The sequence below is a fragment of the Stigmatopora nigra genome, chromosome 11 (assembly GCF_051989575.1).
Source record: "Stigmatopora nigra isolate UIUO_SnigA chromosome 11, RoL_Snig_1.1, whole genome shotgun sequence".
In the NCBI taxonomy this organism is placed as follows: Eukaryota; Metazoa; Chordata; class Actinopteri; order Syngnathiformes; family Syngnathidae; genus Stigmatopora; species Stigmatopora nigra.
This window is the reverse complement of record NC_135518.1, coordinates 4,985,452-5,003,196: the sequence shown is the minus strand read 5'-3', so window position 1 is coordinate 5,003,196 and position 17,745 is coordinate 4,985,452. Positions and strand designations below refer to the sequence as shown.

Genomic DNA, 17,745 nt, shown 5'->3' with positions numbered 1-17,745 from the left:
TTTTAGAAATACAGCGGCAAACTACTAAAGTCATTCAATTGGAGTAAATTTATGCAAGGATCAACTTGTCTTTTCTTTGGCTTTTTTGGTTGTTTTTGTAATGCCAACCTAGAAGTGGTACCAGTGACAGCGTACAAAAAAGTGTGATGATAAGCAGAGACAAGTAAGTCAACATAAGAAAGTATTTGGCTGCTAAGTGCCATATAATTAAATAGCAGTTACAAACTACAAGTAGACCTCAGTTTATGACAGAGTTCCACTACTAGTGAATTTGTACATACAGTATATCTGTCTATAATGAACAAATTAATGTAAAAGAAGTGATAAAGTCAAAATATTTTCAATTACTACAACTTGGATGACGAAATTGGATTTTTTTTCCATTCAAATTTGCCTGGTATGTTTACAACAGTCTTAACTTTCACCCAATCCAACAATCTATTCGTCTTTACTTTACAATTTGGACCATCTTGTTACTGAAATTTTTCCGACATCCTTTTTCAGGGGTGCTGGAGTCTAACCCAGCTGGCATTTGCTGAAAGGCAGACTAAACCATAAACTGGTCGCCACCGACCATTCTTTTTAACACAGCAGCTCAATCAGACAATCAATATTTGCTGTTTCGAACTATTTGGATTCAAACCAGTTCCATTAATTGTAAGACCCACCCTCACTCACCTAAGTCCTATTCAGTGAACCATTTGAACTCATTGGCTGCCAATGACAGCCAATCAATCCTAAGGAAAAAGATGGAAAGAGCCATCTTCGTTCATTGGCCCCACCCAGTCAAAATGGATTGAATTTCAATGGCAGCCGTAGTGTTCCTGTACCCTATAAAAAAGAGAGAAAACTGGAAACTAGGATTCCAAATCAGTTTAATGGGAAACTCATAACCTTACATACAGTAGCTTGTCTCTCACTCGGGTTGATACCAACTCCTCAAGGGCTTTGGCATCATCTTAGGGAGTTTCAAAAAGAGCACAAAACCACAAATAGCTGTGGATCGGTTCCACAAGGCGCAAAATCAAATTCACATTGCGAAGCGTGAACTGTGGTTACTGTATTCGCACCAATGACGACGTTATACTTCTTTTGCATCATTCATCCTTCTGCACACGTGTTGAATTCCATTAAGGACACAAGCAGAAAAAGGTTGTATAGTCTAGACAGCGCGCACGCACCTGCGGAGAGACTTCTTCTGAATTAGTTTTTCAAAATGAAGAGCAGATGCGGCACCGAGAGCTGAGATACCAGACACCTATTGACACATGTACTACTGGTTTCCACTTTGGCACCCAGGGGCTCCGAAAGCACCCCGCTGGTCCCGGGAATGTCAAAACACGCACACGCTCAATAATAAGAGCTCGTCAAGAGGCTGGCGGAATGCAAAATGGAAACCCTGGGAGGCCGTGACAACACGGCTCCCTCACGGGGCCCCGAAGGCTATCTCTTCACCACGAGGAGGCCTTCATCAGCTTCACATGTGTTCTTCATAAGAAGGGCTATCCCGCAAGCTTCGGTTTTGCCACAACGGTGCTTAAATGCCAACTCTATCGTCACAGGCTCAGAACTGGGTGGAGTTGGAGGCGCTACAAGGCAACAGCAGCTACACGGTGGAGGTGCAGGCCGTGACGTATTGGGGACAGGTGCGACTGAAGAGTTCTAAGGCCATGCTGCAATTCAGCACCACCCAGAATACAGAAGCAGGTAAACACAACTAGACTTGGATAATATTTACTTGCTCGTTCAGCTGTCGGACTTGTACCACTCTTTGCCAGGTGTCACTGTGATGATTTTGTTTGTCCAAGAAAGTGGATCAACAACAATTCCACAACTTGTTATAATTTATTTTATGTGTATGTTAACACATTGCTTGCCATTGAAAGCAATAAAAACAACATTTTGCAGCAGATGGCCTCCAGTCAAAATTGATTGGACATCAATCACCGTCAACTTTCAATTTTGCTATTAACTAATAACTACCATACATCTATAATATTATTTAAAGCATACAATAACTATTGGCATATAATATATGAAACTTTTTTTAAAATTGGCAAAATTTTAGACAGATTTCAAACAACTCGTAAACATTCTTAAGTGCCAGTATGTCATAAAAATTTGGAATCATTTGGATATTCATTTCAAGCATTGACAAAACATCCATGAAATCATATCTTTGTATAAAAATATCTTCTGGTTATAGTACAATGACAATTTACTCAATAATAATGTGTCTTGTTGTTGGTCTACAGGTACAGAGTTTAAAAGTCTTTAATTACTAATCTTGATCGTGTCTTAAAAAAACATTAAACCTTCTCAGGTATGTCTTATATTAGAAATTACGATGTATTGCCTGAAATTGTCAAACATTTTCAAGGCTTGGTCGTACACAATTTGACTCAGAATTGGTGTTGAATTTGCTTTAAAAGGTCTTTAAAAGTCTTGAATTTCACTTGTAATGTAAAGGAACACTGTGGCGGGATTAGATCTACATTCGCTTGTTCACTAGGAAAAAAATAAGCAAAGTGAAAAATTGAAACAAAACAGAGGTGTCATACATCAGGGAGGGTGATTGCTACTTGAATGGAATGGCATGAAATATAACGTAACTCGAAATTTACTGCTATAAAACCAAACTGAATTGGCTTAGTATCTAAAGAATAAGCCATGCACTGTGTGATATCTCCGACCCGTTACTAAAGTCAATTTTCCTTGAGTTTGTTTGCATTCCGCAAGCTCCAAGTTCTCCTTATGAACTATTAGCAGACAGACTAAGCCTCAGTGCTACACGCATACATTTTTTAAGGTATAAAACTTGGCTGGAATTGGGAATCGAGCTTGTTGGTACCCGTCCAGCTCCGGCACACTCGTGCATAAAGAACATGTTGTAGCTGCTCGGGTTTGACAAGAAAACAGTTGTCACGCCGCGGCCATGATGACAGAGTCAATGTTGTGTTTAAACTGCAATGCAAACATGGCTCGTTTCTCTCCTCAGTCAAATCAGTGCACAAGTCGAAGAAAGAAGAGATATCCTTTGCTGGACCAACCTTGTCCAAGGCAAAGCGACCTTCTGGCCCTCTAGAGGTGGGCACGCCCTTCTACCAAGATGGTCAGCTGCAAGTTCGTGTCTACTGGAAGAACCGCGGAGGTATGAACAAAATCTATCTTGATTAATAGCTTTAATAAAATCACATTAGCACCCTGTTACAGCCACGGATGATGAATGCTATATAATAATGTGTTATGCTTGGCTCTCGTCAGCCAAACAATAGAACAATCTCTTCATAGATCTGTTAGCTGATTGTGTCGATGGACTAAATGAATCAATGTGTCTTTGTGTGAGGGCTGAAAGAGGGAAGATGGTGTCAGACCTGCACACAGGCTGGCAGAGCGAAGCCACTGTTTAGTAAAGAACAATAAACACGCTGAGCGGGAGCCGCGCCGTGGGAATTATTGACAGCTGCCTTTAATAGATCCGTGCTCGGGCGGTGAAGCGGTCCTTGTTGTTTTGTAAGAACCGATGTCACACGGCTCAGGAAGGTGCACGCACACGTTTCCCCAAGTTTTCGGCTCATGCCAGAGGTGAAATATGGAAGCCTTGAAAGTAACGCTCTCAGGGTAACCTGTCAGATCCCATCGGCCACTCTATGCTCTGTTATTAATCTATATCGGGGGCCAAGCCAAACTCCACATCCCCAAGTCAAGAATGCAAAGCCTGGCTTGAAGAGGAAAGCCTGGTGAGACAGCAACTGCTGAATCAGAAGAGCGAAGCGAGGAGATGCACTTGGCTTAAAACTGTTTGCAAAGGTTGGCTTGGACTGTTGCGAACTGCGATCAATCACGGCTGGGGAATCACGGTGTTAAAGAACATTGTAAATCGTCTTCCAGGCTCCTCGTTTCTGCAGCGTACAGTGCAAGCCGCTGCCATTCATTAGACGCGAGGGAGGAATTCCGGCTCCGACGAGCCGGGTTCGACTACTGTAAACACAATGATGGCCCTTGGAATCTTAGTCTGAGGACATCTGGTTTGTGTGACGGACAAAATGAAAGGACAGGTTAACTGGACCGTGATTAAACCCTCATTCATCGTGATCCAAAGCAGCTCAGGCCTCTGAATTCTCACCACAATGCCAAAGTCTAGCGCCCCGTATACTTGATCAGATAATATATCGCTGTCTGGCCAGAGCAGACAAAAGACTGCAGCGACTGCAAGACTAGCGACATCTTTGGCTGTTACTCCCTGTCCATCCATTTTCTACAGCACTTTAATTACTCAGGGTCATGGGTGAGCTGGATTATTGCCAATTGACTTCAGGCCTCGGTCAATTACAAGCCGTATGACCAGCAACAGATAACCATTTACGATCACCTTCAAAGAGGCCACAGTCGGACTACAGTCTGCAGGACGACGGGAAAACTGGTAGTAACGATTCTTATCGGACTACACATCTGACCTGTTTAAAGTTGCAGGAAAGTCTAGCTAAAGGTAGAGAACTTTGTGCTCACCCGTGAACTGGTTACTAAAAATGTTGTAAAGATACAAAATTCCCAACTCAATATTGATACTCAGCACAATATTGTATGTCATATTCGACACAAGGTAGATAAAAAAGTCCAAATATGCTAATAATATATTTAGAATATCACTACTTTGATACTATTGACAACCTTAGTCACTTGGCAGTCACTGAAAGGAATCTTCACATGCCAAAATTCCAGTTTCCACTCTGTGTACTTTATTAGATATACAGAATATCATGGTCTGTCAAACATCCAGACAAAAAGCCTTAAGACAGTGGTGTGGTTGCGCTAACTCTGACTGATTCCATCCATCCATCTGTTTTCTATACAATGCTTTCTCAACCTCATCTTCTGAGCACCTTATCCTCACGAGGGCCGTGGGGGTGCTCGAGCCTATCCCAGTTAACATTAGTAGACGGTACACCCTAAATCGGCACAGTTTAATCTATGCAGTAACATTTTGTGGGAAAACTTTTTATGCTGTTTAAGCAAACTGGTCTTCAGTTAAGTAAAGGAAAGTCATCAGGATTCATGTTAAGGCTGAGTTTAAACAATTTATGTTGTAGTTCAATTTCTTCAGCTTTTTAACTCAGTCACTGCTATTGACAACAATAAACATCAAATCCATATGAGCTCGGATGGCGCTTTTAGGGATCATTTTTACCTGCTATTGATGTTGCTAGACGTCTAATCCAATTTGACTTGGAGTTAGTCAGTGATCCTAGGATAAACTGCCAATGAGCTCTATCTTACGACATGTATCAACCACTGCCCTTTTTTCAATTTTCCACTTCTTCTCATGCATGCCACCTTCTCTTTTTGCCAGACAAACACAGCATATCTTTTTTTTTTGTATTTTTTTTCCCTCCCCTCTACTTCGTGGTACCCTGTAATTCCTCTCTTCTGCTTCCAACGAGCTCTGGGGCTCCGGGTGCCAACGCTGAGTCTAACTCTTCAAAGGGCCCTTTTTATCTCGCCGCCACAACCTCGGCCCCTGCTGCAGGCGAACAGAGCGCCGCTCAATTATTAATCGGACGCATTTTTTGCACACATTGAAACGGCACGGTTGAATGAATAATGAATTCGGTAACATAAGAGGAGGGTGATGCTGATGATGAGCTCATGAGAGTGCATTTACGAGGGCTAATGTGTCCAATTACGGCCATTCCGGCTGCAGTGAGGATTACTCTCTCACTTTTCAGGCGCTCGGGGTCCAAACAGACATTTTACTGACTTGATAGCAAACAGCTGCATCGCCGTCTTCAGCACGGACTTTGCATCTGTCCACTATTTACACGCTGTTAGCTCTGCTTTAAGTTTCTACAAAGTCCCTGAGGAAGTATCTGGAACGATTTTTAGCTGTTAAACGTTCACTAGCTAGCTGCTTACTGCATGTGCTTGCTGCCAAACGTGCAAAGTGGCTTTTTAGAGTCAAGTCCCAAAATGCAGCTGCAGAAAAAAAAAACATGTGGAGAAACAGCTTGAGTATTAAAAAAAAAATACAGTAATACCTTGACATATGAGTGCCCCGACATATGAGGAATTTGAGATACGAATAAAATTCCAAACACATTTACCTTGAGATATGAGCATGCAAGGCAGCCATCATCTAGTGTATTTCATCAAATAGGCTACAGTCAGTGTTATTTCTGAAACCGAGGGTGCGGAATTAATGCAAAGTTATAGTTATTGCCTAACCGCTTAAGCATTTACTCTATTAAAAATGTAGATGGTAAAAGAAAATCTTTATGAGAGGCAAATTACTTTTTATTTTTGTAGCTTTTGTTGCTTTAAAACGGCATTTTCTTCTTTTCTTTTTACAAATAGTAAAGCCACTATGGTTTTGATTACCCTAACACTGCAAAACACTTCAAACAACACTATTATGTGATTCTCAGTGTTTTAAAAAGGTACAATGCAATTTTTTTTTTTTTTTTTAAACAGTTTCACTTTTATCTGTTCCAGAGCCTGGAATGAACCGCTACCACGTCCAGTGGATGCCAGAATATTGCCACCACAATGAGACGCGGGGACCAGAAAAATCTGCCACACAGGTTAGTTTCCAGTAACACTTTTTTTTAAAACTAGATTTGGTAATGCAGACGTGAAAAAAATAAACCGGTGACATAATGACTGTATCAACTTATCGTCCGATAGCAAAACAGTTTTCATTTCATCGACCTCTTGACCTATATACACTGTTCAAAATGGCGAACGGTTATTTTTTTTCAGGGCGCAACAGATAACATTTTATCAACATTCATACATGCTGCCTTTTACTATTCTTCTATAAGCCAACAAGCTCTCGGCTGAAATCACAACTTACACAACAACATAAAGAGAATGTGGAGAATCATAGTGTCCAGTACTGCATAATATGATATCGATCCAAATGACTACAGGGTCTGTATTGCCGATACAAATCCAATTTTATGTGAACTCGTTGGCTGCCTTGATGACAAAACCACATAAAACGTTGTTTCGACAATTTAAGTCTAGCGTTTTTATCGCCACAGTAAGATTAATGGGATTCCATAAGCCAATGGTGTACCACTAATAGGCCTTGCGATGTCCCTATTGCCACCCAGTAGTTCCCAAATTGTGAGTAATCTATGCAAGACGATGGAAAACAACAACAAATATAACCTTTATAGAACAGACAACACAGTTCCTTTCAATACCAATATTCATTAATTTAGTGTTAATGCTATTATCCTAACCTAATACAAAGCAATCACACTAGTTATAAGTGTTTGTAGATCTTAGATAGCTTTAAAATTGAGCAAAAATAGGTATACAACTGTGCTACTCCTGTTTACACTGGATAGTTTTAAGTTGCAGCCCGATTTGATACATTTAAGATTTGTGGCAGGTCAGTTTAATGTCACAGAGTGAAAGCTGTTATAATTATTATATAGTTTTTCAACAATCAATTCAAAATTATATTATATTTTATGGTAGCTCATTAATATCGCTATAGAAAATGGCGCAAATTGTGACAGGACATTTTGTCCAAATCGCACAGACAATGAGTTAAAGAAATGCTAGTAACATTAGTTTTACTCTACTGCCTGTCATCTCCAATCCTTTCCCTTATATGATGGTCCTAATGTAGGATATTTTAAACATATTTAATGGTTTTGTTAGTTATGCGTGGTCTGACGAATATCCAAAAAATTGTACCACTCGAAAGCCAAAAATTCCATTTGTATCAATCCAGCCATTTGCAGGATTCCCCCCCTAAACGTGATCTTTTCAGTTTAAGTAGACACGCAATGTTTTGCCAAAGAGCTTTTTTAGTTCATTTTTCGGTCTCGGAAAAAAGAATCAAGATTCTAAATTTGGTCTCCAGTTGAAAAAGTTTGGCCTGTGCAAAGAAAGCACCTCATCAGCAGCTCTGTGCTATTCAAAGCACGCGCCCCTTCTTTTTGTTTAACACTTTAGCCCAGCAAATCCTCCGCTCGGTGAACCGAAGCCCAGTGGCACTCGGCAAATCAATGGCCGTTGTTGTGAGCGCTGATTCAGTCTTGTGGTCGGGCCAATGGGGTGATGGCCAATAAAAGGCATTTAATAAAGCAAATGTTCCCGGAATGGAGGACAGCAGTGACTGAGCTTACATACTGGGTAAAGGGAGTAAAGGGAGGAGGGTTGTTTGGGCTCAGCCTGATACAGGATGGCAGAGACCTGGCCAATCAACACATTCTTTGAGGAGCCCAACTGCGGTTGCTAGGAAATATACATCCTGCCTTCTATAGATGGCCGGGAAGGATTCCAGACTTGTGCTTTCATGTGAAAGCAGTACCGCATTCACTTTTAATCAAAGCTGTTTGCTATCAGCGAGAATGTACACGGCGGCTCTCCAGGGAACGCCTGTTAATATCCAAACACCATTAATTCCAGGGAGAAATTGAAATTCTCATGTCAGCAAGATTTTCTTGACAAAGAAACAAATGCTTTTCTTTTGGGCGGTGGGTGTTTAAATGATTTCATCCTCTTACAGTACGTAGATTTTAAACATCTGACTTGAAGTTTGCCAGTGAATTAAAATGACAGCTGTACTGGACAACATTGGGCCAATTGTTTGTCCTTGTTTTAGCATTTATAAAATCAAATGAACACATTTTTAACGTTAATGCTTCACAAATGAACGCTCTAGTCATGCGAGCAATGTGGTTCTAATACAATGTATGGCTCATCGAGAGTGCCCATTACGTATTGGATGAGTGAGAACTAAACTCTTTCATTACGCTGACGCTTTAATAGTGTGAGAAACCCAATTTCTTTCCTCTTGACTCAAAACCTGGTCTGATCTTGTTTACTTCAGTGACTATTGATATACTTAAAAGTATTGCTGAAATGCTTGAAAAGGAGAAAATTCTTTAAAAGAAATCTTTTTAAAAAGCATCCTGCTTTTTGGAGAATTTAATTTCTTTGGTCATTAAAATTTCAATTAAATTGACTGAAGATTGAAGAGAAAAAGGTCCAGGTCAATTAGATTTTGTCGTAGCTCATGTTTAGGCCGATAAGATTGACACTAAAGATTACCATGCGATTGGATATCGAGCCTGATCACGTTATCTTCAGGGTTTGGAATTGGATAAAATAAATTGGGTTTTTGAAATGTTTTTATTTATTTGTATATATTAATTCACTTGGCATTTAAACCATCACTTTTGACTGGAAGTCCCCAGTCTAAATGGATTAGACTTTTGTAGCGATAAATGTCAGTGAAACATGATCAATTGAGTGGTTAGTGGGTGGGTCTCAAAGCTCTGGGGTCAAGGATTCGATCCCAGGTTGGTCCTCGCTATGTTGGTGTTTGCATGTTCTCCCCCAGCTTGCGTGGGTTTTTCCCAGGTACTTTGGTTCCTCCCACAACCACAAAAACATGCAGAGTAGGCTGGTTGAACACTTTACATTGCCACTAAGTATGAGTGCGAGCGTGAGCGGTTTGTCTGACCACCAATTCAGGGTGGTCCTTGCTTGGTTAGCTGGGATAGACTCCAGCACCCCCTAAAACCCTTATGAATATTATTAAGTGGTTTGGAAAACGAATGAAAAATGAACATTTGGATGTGCTATTTTTCCTTTTTTAATATATTTTCAAGGTATCCGATCGAGACTGATACACAAAATCCGGCGACTTGACTCAAACGCAAAAACACACAATCGGACCGTACCCACAAAAGATCAGGCAAACCTCAAGAATTCCCACTTTGACAGTGATGTACATGTTATTTTGTTTGGGAACACAGGTTTGGTCTCTGACTTATCAGAGAATAAATGTGAGGCTGCTCTCCGAGCCCATGCGGCAACGCGATCCGCCTTGGCGCCGCGCTTTTAATTATCTCGAAGGCTCGGCGGGACACGGCCCTCGGTGTCATGTCAAAGTCATCAATGCTGTGTTTCTTGGCTCAGGAGAACTACATCAACCTCCCAGGCCTGTTGTTCTCTTGCAAGTACAAAGTCACGGTTCACATGCTCAAATCCAAGAGACGCTCCAAGGAGGAGAGCACCACCTTCCTCACGCCGTCATGCGCCACCATACAAAGCAAGACCCCCAAACACATCCCCTGCCCGGGAGAACCAGGCGAGTATTTAGACATTTCTCTAAACCATCTGATTATACTCTCCCTATTGCAAATAAACACTGTAAGTGTATTTCATCTTCATAAAATGAGTTCCACTAACTATCTAAACAATTTTTCACCATAACGAGATTCTCACCACCCCAAAAAAATCTGATTGGGCCAAGAAATAGTCTGGCACAAGTGTGCTACCTCCTGCAAGGCCACATGTACAGTATTCTAGCGATGATTAATGGCAGTTTTACTCAATGGCGTCATAATACGCATGAAAAAGCATCGTCCTTGGCGCCGCTTTGTAGATAACATATACGGGTATCAATTTTGACTGAATCCTTGGCGAGAAAGAAAAGAACCGCTCTGTTTTTTTCCTAACAGCTGCAGCACTTCCTAAAGTTTTGGCCAAGCCCGAAAACCTGACAGCTACGTTTTCCATCATCGGAGGAAATATCAGCGGCAGCTTCCTGTGGCGCGTTTCTCGAGTGGCGGCCCACCAACGCATTACCGGCTTTCAAGTCACCTGGGCTGAAATCACTACCGAGAGTCGACAAAACAGCCTGCCCAACAGCATCATCTCTCAGTCCCAAATTCTGCCTCCAGTAAGAAAAATTTGCCACTTACTGAGCTGAAATGTGGTTACCAGGGAAACACAATCCCGCTGTTTTCTTCACTTATTGTGTGTGCTTCAATTGCGACACTTGAAAGAGAGATATTAGGCTCACCTTTTCTTAACAAAGCAATTGATTTTGATGTTGCTATCCTGCCTTTGCCTGTCTGCTGATTATGTCCTCCTCCAAATCCAAATTTTGCTTGCAGAGAGAAAATCAAATGTGAGTCGTATTCAAAGATTTTTTTTTTTAAATCACAATTGTTCACTTACGATTTCATACCTGGAATCAGGATATCTTAAGACGTTAGTACTATTCCTGCCCACAATATGATTATAGAGTCTGCCACAATTTAATTAGATACAATTTTAACAATCAGTCACATTTCACGGCAATAAATAATAATAGAAAAACGTCTACGTTTTTGACATGTTTTTGCTTAAACATTTCACACATCGGAATACAAAAAATGTAATAAGTGAGGGATGTTTTAAAAGATGCGTTCACACCAATTTAAATGGATTACTTAGCCAATAGAAACACGATTAGGTGGGTGTTGAAAAGCACCTCAAAATCAAGCATGATGACATACATTAAAATGACTTCTATTACTCCTATAAAAATACATAGACATTGATGTATACCTATAAATAAATGTTAAAGTGAGAATTAATAACTTCCTACCATATTATAATTGTTAACTGAGCTAAAATAATCAAAGTAAAGATGAAAAAATGGGTTTTAGGAACAAGCATTCATTGATTAGAATAGAAATTCATATTGAAATAAACACATAATGACCTCACAATAATTTGTAGTACTGTAACTACATTTCTGTTACATCTAGTGATACGTGAAAACAAACATTAAAATTTAAATTCGGAATATGACAATACGCATAATCTAAACACAAACACTTGCAGTACTGTTCAAATAATGTACAAAAATAGCAACTACACCATAAAATCCTCATGGAATACAATTAATCAAGAGCTGGTGTCGTTGTCGACATGTTTGTTTTTAAACTCCTATAAGAGAAATATGATGAATAGAGCTAAAGGTCACTTGTGTTTGGCCGAAATAAAAGCTCCATCATCTCTTGTGTTCTATTTCTCTATGCTGAGACTGGTTTGAGTTTTAACACCCCGTGGCCTCCCCGGCATCAATCTGCAGCGCAGACAGGCACACGGGAAAAGCTCCGAGACGTTCTCACACACTGGTATCGTTTCATCTGCCTTTGCGTCTTTTTCCTTTTCATCGTTTGCGAAAAAAAATGGAAAGAAAGCTTCTTTTTGACATCATCTGCTCCATCAACAACACGGTGCGCCTATCTGCACCTCCCAGCCTCTGGAGCTCGTCTATAAATAACGCCACCCACCAAACGTTTTATCAAGCCGAGGCCAAGGCGAATTACGAACGTCATCATTTGTTTTGTCTGAGTTCGAGTCTCGGACTTAAAGGATTTCATCTGATTGCGTGTCTATGTCGTCACTCAGGATCACAATCTCCTCGTGGTGTCCAATCTTCGACCATCCACTTACTACAGACTGGAAGTGCAAGTCATAACCAGCGGAGGGGAAGGCCCCGCCACTGTCAAGACCTTTCAGACTCCCAACATATTACCAGTTAATCAACACAGTAAGTATGAGGTCACTGGTATAATCACAACCTCATCTTTTCAAAATATCAACTCATCCACTGATATTGATGATAGTAGACATCCAATCGTCCTTCTGCTTTGATTTTAAATGAGTTTGTCACTCGTAGACGTCCAGTTCATTTGAACATTTGTTCATTGGCTCCCATTCCTCCCAGTGTAGAGTGATTATGTTTGAGTTGGGCTTTGCATCCATTTTTTTTGGACTGGAAAAGCCCCATTGCGTACTTTGAGACGGGCTTTAGGCTTTGTTATTTTCCTCCCATCAATCTATGCACAAATTATTTATATATACACACTACAGTGGTTCCTCGTATGTCGATTTACTCATAACTCAAATGAATGTTTCCCATAGAAATGAACTAAAAACTAATTAATTTGTCCCAAACCTCTGAAAAAACACCTGAAACAGGCTATTGGATTGGAAAAACATGTATTTCTTCTAATTTGCCATCTATTAACAAAGTAACAAATAACTAGTGGTTTAATAGTACTAAAATTAAATAGATTTCGAGAGGGGAAGGGCGGGACTTTTTGCATGGCAGCGCGCTTGTAACATTACATAAATAAATTTAAATGAACTTGGATTCCAATGCGGACACTAAAAAATAAGTTTAATCGAACCTTACACTAAACTAAATTGTAATTTTGTTTGACATTTTTATACCTTTCTTCTCACAGCTGGCTTGGCTCTAGTTGCCCCGCCTCCACCCTGACTTTCAGATGCAACCTATCAAGGGGTGTTTGTTTTTGTCTTCCCTTCAAAATATTCCCAAACTAATGCACACAGATGTCCTCACAATAGGATAACACACGACCACTTGCCTACAAGAAGTGGTGTATATACTCCTCTTGTATTAGCGAACAAGCTCCGCCATTCGCACAGACTAACGCGGGAAAAAATACACTGAAAACAATGCAACACTCGTTGGGACATTAGACGAGGGAGTTGCAATGGGAAAGACAGTGCCCATGATGTTCTTATGGGCAGCCTCTCGTGTCTGCTGTATGCTCGTATAAGTTTTACTCCCATCTCAAATTGCTATTATATTGGGGCACTCCTATGTCGAGGTATTACTGTATACAGTAACCTCGATTATCATTGTTAATGCGTCCCAAGACCTGCTACAATAGGTGAATAACCACAAATGTAAGGATAGTGTTTTGATGGTGTCTATTTAATATTATCTGAACATTTAAAACCGTCTTTGCACTATTATTCAACTCCCAAAGGTATACACTGGCCCCTAATGGCCAATGAAACACTCCATTTCATGTTTGTATTATTGTTCCTACATATACTATATTTGTTGGCAAACTCTCACTGGAGTATAAGTCGCTTCTTTGGTGGCAATTAGTTTAATCAGAGACAGAAAAGTAGAAACAGAAAATAATTGAGAAGTACTACATTAAAATAATAATAACAGGCTCATTAGGTGTCTGTTAACATAACATTAACATTAATCCTGAGCCTCGAGCACCTTTTTCGTCGAAAAATAAGCTGTGGCATAAAAATCAAACGGCGGCATGAGGCCAAAAGTGACAAGCCGGCTCTTTAAAATATAGACGAGCGTCATGGGTATTTCTGAAACATTGTGACTAAAGCGTTTTATTGTCAGATTTTGTACATCAGCCGGGAGCATCACATGTCTCCTTCGATATGTAATTTGTGATAAAAACCTTTTTTTTAACCGTCATTTTATGAGAAAAAGTTAAGTTGTCATGGCAACAATGGAGTACCTGCTACAGCAAGCTGTAACCTACTAAATGATTATGTTTCAGTGCTATTTATAATGACAGTCCAAATACTAAATTTACTTTACTTGCAAATGTGCATAATCCAAATTTTCTACGTATGTACAAAACCCCGTTTATCCATCTGAAGTCATTCATGGAACAAAACAAACCCGGATTTTAAAATAAGTCAATTTAAATGAAAGCTGGATTAATATCAGCATTATTTTAGTATCTTTAGCTCTTTGGGAATCCTTTAATATGAAAAATGTGCCTTGGGTTAATGACAATTGTTGACAATTTTCAACAATCACCAATTACGACAATATGATACAATAATCAAATCTTTCTATTTGTCGATGATTGATTTATCATTATATTATGTTAACATGTCATATGATCAGCTACATTTCACCTAACACAATAAATTTTTTTCCTCCAAAAATCGGTTGCTATAACACTTCAGAAATGTATATGTAAAACTATTCTTGCATTTTGATTCATTTAATTGAATCACTGCTTAAATCTTTATAAGAATGGATGAACATTTGTGTAGTCAGTCCTCCCGGCTTAAATGAATCACTGCCAATGCCAGTTTAGCCAAAACTAGACCCTTAACCTATAACGGTTCAACCAATAGATGTATCAACCACATTATATCATTAGACCTACTTTACTAAATAAGTTCCTCTCATATTGTGCGGTTTTAATGGTATTCAACGACTTCATGGAGGGTAAAACTAATAACGCCACAAGGTCAGACCTGGCTAAGAATGCCTTTTTTTTATATGGTTCCCTTAAAAAAATGTAAAAAAAACTACACAGTAGGTGCCATAACAGTTTGCTCTGATGTCCTTCAACAATATATATAAAAAAATGCTCTTATCTGAACTTTCAACATTCCGTTTATGGCACTGCAGCAATTTTTTTTTGTGTGTGTATCATTTTTTAGGGCCCCGACTCCGGCAGCACCATTCCCATCACCAGAAACCGTCAGTGGAAAGACACTGAGTCGCAAAGTGAGGAAAAATCGAATTACTCTTCCCTCCTATCTGTCAGAGACTATCAGGGAAGAAAGTGTGGAATGGTGAACTGTTCCCAAAACTGATGCTCCAACCATCACCCTCCTTCCATTTGTCAAATAATGGTTCCTGACGGGCGTGTACAGGTTTGATTACACAGCTTGCTGTCGGTTAATACACAGTTGATACAAACGTCTAAAATCTATTAACGTAAAACCGACCACAGACAAAAAAACTATTTATTTTGACCGATATCACGGTTGTCTTACCCCAAATATGTCATGTAGTTCCATTGCATGTACTGTAGTCCATTTGAATTGTTTTTTTTTTTATTAAGTAGGTGCTTCAATTGGAAATCTCGCCGTGGTTTTGCATGCTGTTCGCATTCTGTTGGCATGAAAAAAAACAAAAACAAATTTTCAATGGTCTGTTTTCAATATGTTAGTGATATTCCATTAACGGATTAACAAAGAACTATACTGGGAATACTATGTCATGTTTATTAATGAAATTATAACGTGTGGAAATGATGCATTGTACATCTTGGCTGTAGAAATGTTTGTCGTGGAACAGTCAGTGAATGTCTATATTTATTTATGTGTGTATTCCAGTTTGATTTGGCTGTGTGTGAATGTGGATGTTATGTGTGTTGTTTTGCTATCATATTTCTTCAATTTCGTTAAATTTTTCTTTCTGGGAAACAACACAAATATTGTAAAGACACTTTGTAAAAATTGAATTGTAAATACGGTCTTATGTTACGTTATTTTTCCATGCTAGAAACTGTACAAACTGCGAAGTAATAAAACAATCCTTAACCTGTTCAAATGTGTGTTTTTGTTTTTTGTAAGTCAACAAGGGTGAGCAGGAAATAAACTATTTTGCTTATATTAGCTCGCAAACACGTTTCGGAGGATGGCCAGACATAAACAGCTTGACTTTAGCCATGTATAAGATAAATGGTGAATCAGTCTGGTTTTCGGGCTGAATATAAAATGGCTAACAAGCACAGACAGAATCTGAAAAAAAAGTACACGAACAGAAGCAAGAAATGTCACATAAAACGCAATGTGAGTCACGCTGTTGGTAGTCGACTATTCCTTCTTCATAAACAATTTTGGCAATAGCTGCAGTTTCTGTGGAGCTAAAAAGAAATTGAAGATTATACGGTGTATTGGCGAGTACAAAACCCGCTTTTGAAAAGTGAATGAACCCTATCGTGCAAAAAATTGTCTGCCTTGGACTCGGACTGACAGCAAGTATGCGTAAAATTTGTTTTCCTTTTGTCTCGTCCTTCAAACGATACTACGTAATACCAGCAATAGCACGATTTTGGAAAAAAACATGTCATCAAGTTCATCAAAAAGACAATAATGCATAACACTTTCCAAAACTTCCAGATGTGTTAAAAAAATGGCTTTTGTTCCTCTTAAAGAGAATTCACAACATCCCATCTCATCAACTGTGATTTGTTAGTCCAGACTGACCCAGAGTGGAAATCTGGAATCACAGATGAGTAGACTGACTTGGAATTGCTTAAGTCAGACTGGCTTGGCAGGATAGGGTCATGTGCCTTGTTAGTCCATATAAAAAGGTTGCTCAGTTTGGCCGGTTGAGTGCAGTTGGCGTCAAATTGGTAAAAAAACTGACAAGAAATGTGTTTGAAAAGCTCTAAATCTTGTACCTCCTACGCTCAGCAACTTTTTGCCCTCAAAACCTGGCAAATTTAAAATGTTTAGGAGAAAGGGGCTGTGTATTATTGGATTATTAAAAACAGTACTAACAATGGTAGATGGAACTTTCATAACATTAATCTAATAAAAGTCTAATGACAAGTAATAATTGAATCTCCTAGTCTACCAAAATTTGTTACTGGAAGTTTTGAATCAATTTTGTTGATTTTCTTTTTTTTTCGCACCAAAACATATATGGGCGCCCCGGGGGCTGAGTGGTTAGCACGGTTCAAGGGTCAAGGGTTCTATCCCAAGCCTCTCCTCACTGGGTGGAGATTGCATTTCTCCACAGGCTTGTGTGGGTTTTCTATGGGTACTCCAGTTTACCCCCATATCCTGGATTGAACACACTCAATTGCCCTTATTGCCACTGATTCGGGATGCCCCACCACGTGGTCCCCATAGTTAGCTGAGATTGGCTCCAGCACCCCCACGACCATTACTGGTTCAGAAAATGAATGAATAAAAAAACATATCTGAACATTTGATTTTGCAATTGAAAAAAGTTTTTAAATGCAAAAACAGAGCTTGAATATTTTAGGGTGGTAACCCGTTCATCTGGAATGTCTAAGATTGGATGTCTAAACTTGAGATCAAAAAGCCAAGAAGTTGAGTAGACACAACCATAGTGACGGCACGCTCACATCCGGCAATTCATCTCACTCCTGACACCGTCTCGAGAGTCCACTGGCGTTAAAATTTTCCGACAACTATGACACATGGGAACCAGATAACCATAGCGATAGCACACACACCTTTTTTTTCACAATTTACATGAGGGATTAATATACATAAATTACCTCATCTTGATAGTGTCTCTAATTTCTGGAAAAATTTGAGCGGCAAGAAAATGTTATTTTGAGCGGAAAAGGGCGGACAGAA

General features: G+C 39.5%; 1 protein-coding gene and 1 long non-coding RNA gene across 3 annotated transcripts in view; one reads left to right on the top strand and one right to left on the bottom strand.

The window, feature by feature from the left end:
* anos1 (anosmin 1) overlaps positions 1-15,952 on the top strand; it is a 64,224-nt gene extending 48,272 nt beyond the window's left edge. The window contains exons 8-14 of the mRNA XM_077728279.1: positions 1,563-1,707; positions 2,999-3,151; positions 6,490-6,578; positions 9,943-10,114; positions 10,488-10,708; positions 12,214-12,355; positions 15,061-15,952. Coding sequence (XP_077584405.1) covers positions 1,563-1,707; positions 2,999-3,151; positions 6,490-6,578; positions 9,943-10,114; positions 10,488-10,708; positions 12,214-12,355; positions 15,061-15,119 — 981 coding nt within the window. The 3' untranslated portion in view covers positions 15,120-15,952. The remainder of the gene's footprint in view (positions 1-1,562; positions 1,708-2,998; positions 3,152-6,489; positions 6,579-9,942; positions 10,115-10,487; positions 10,709-12,213; positions 12,356-15,060) is intronic.
* The window catches only part of LOC144204345 (uncharacterized), a 63,843-nt gene that overhangs the window by 24,524 nt on the left and 21,574 nt on the right, over positions 1-17,745 (bottom strand). The window contains exons 4-5 of one of the 2 annotated variants that reach the window (XR_013327872.1): positions 15,400-15,517; positions 679-831 (exon numbers count right to left, since the gene is read on the bottom strand). This is a non-coding gene — a long non-coding RNA (uncharacterized LOC144204345). The remainder of the gene's footprint in view (positions 1-678; positions 832-15,399; positions 15,518-17,745) is intronic. The other variant, XR_013327871.1, reaches the window with a different exon arrangement.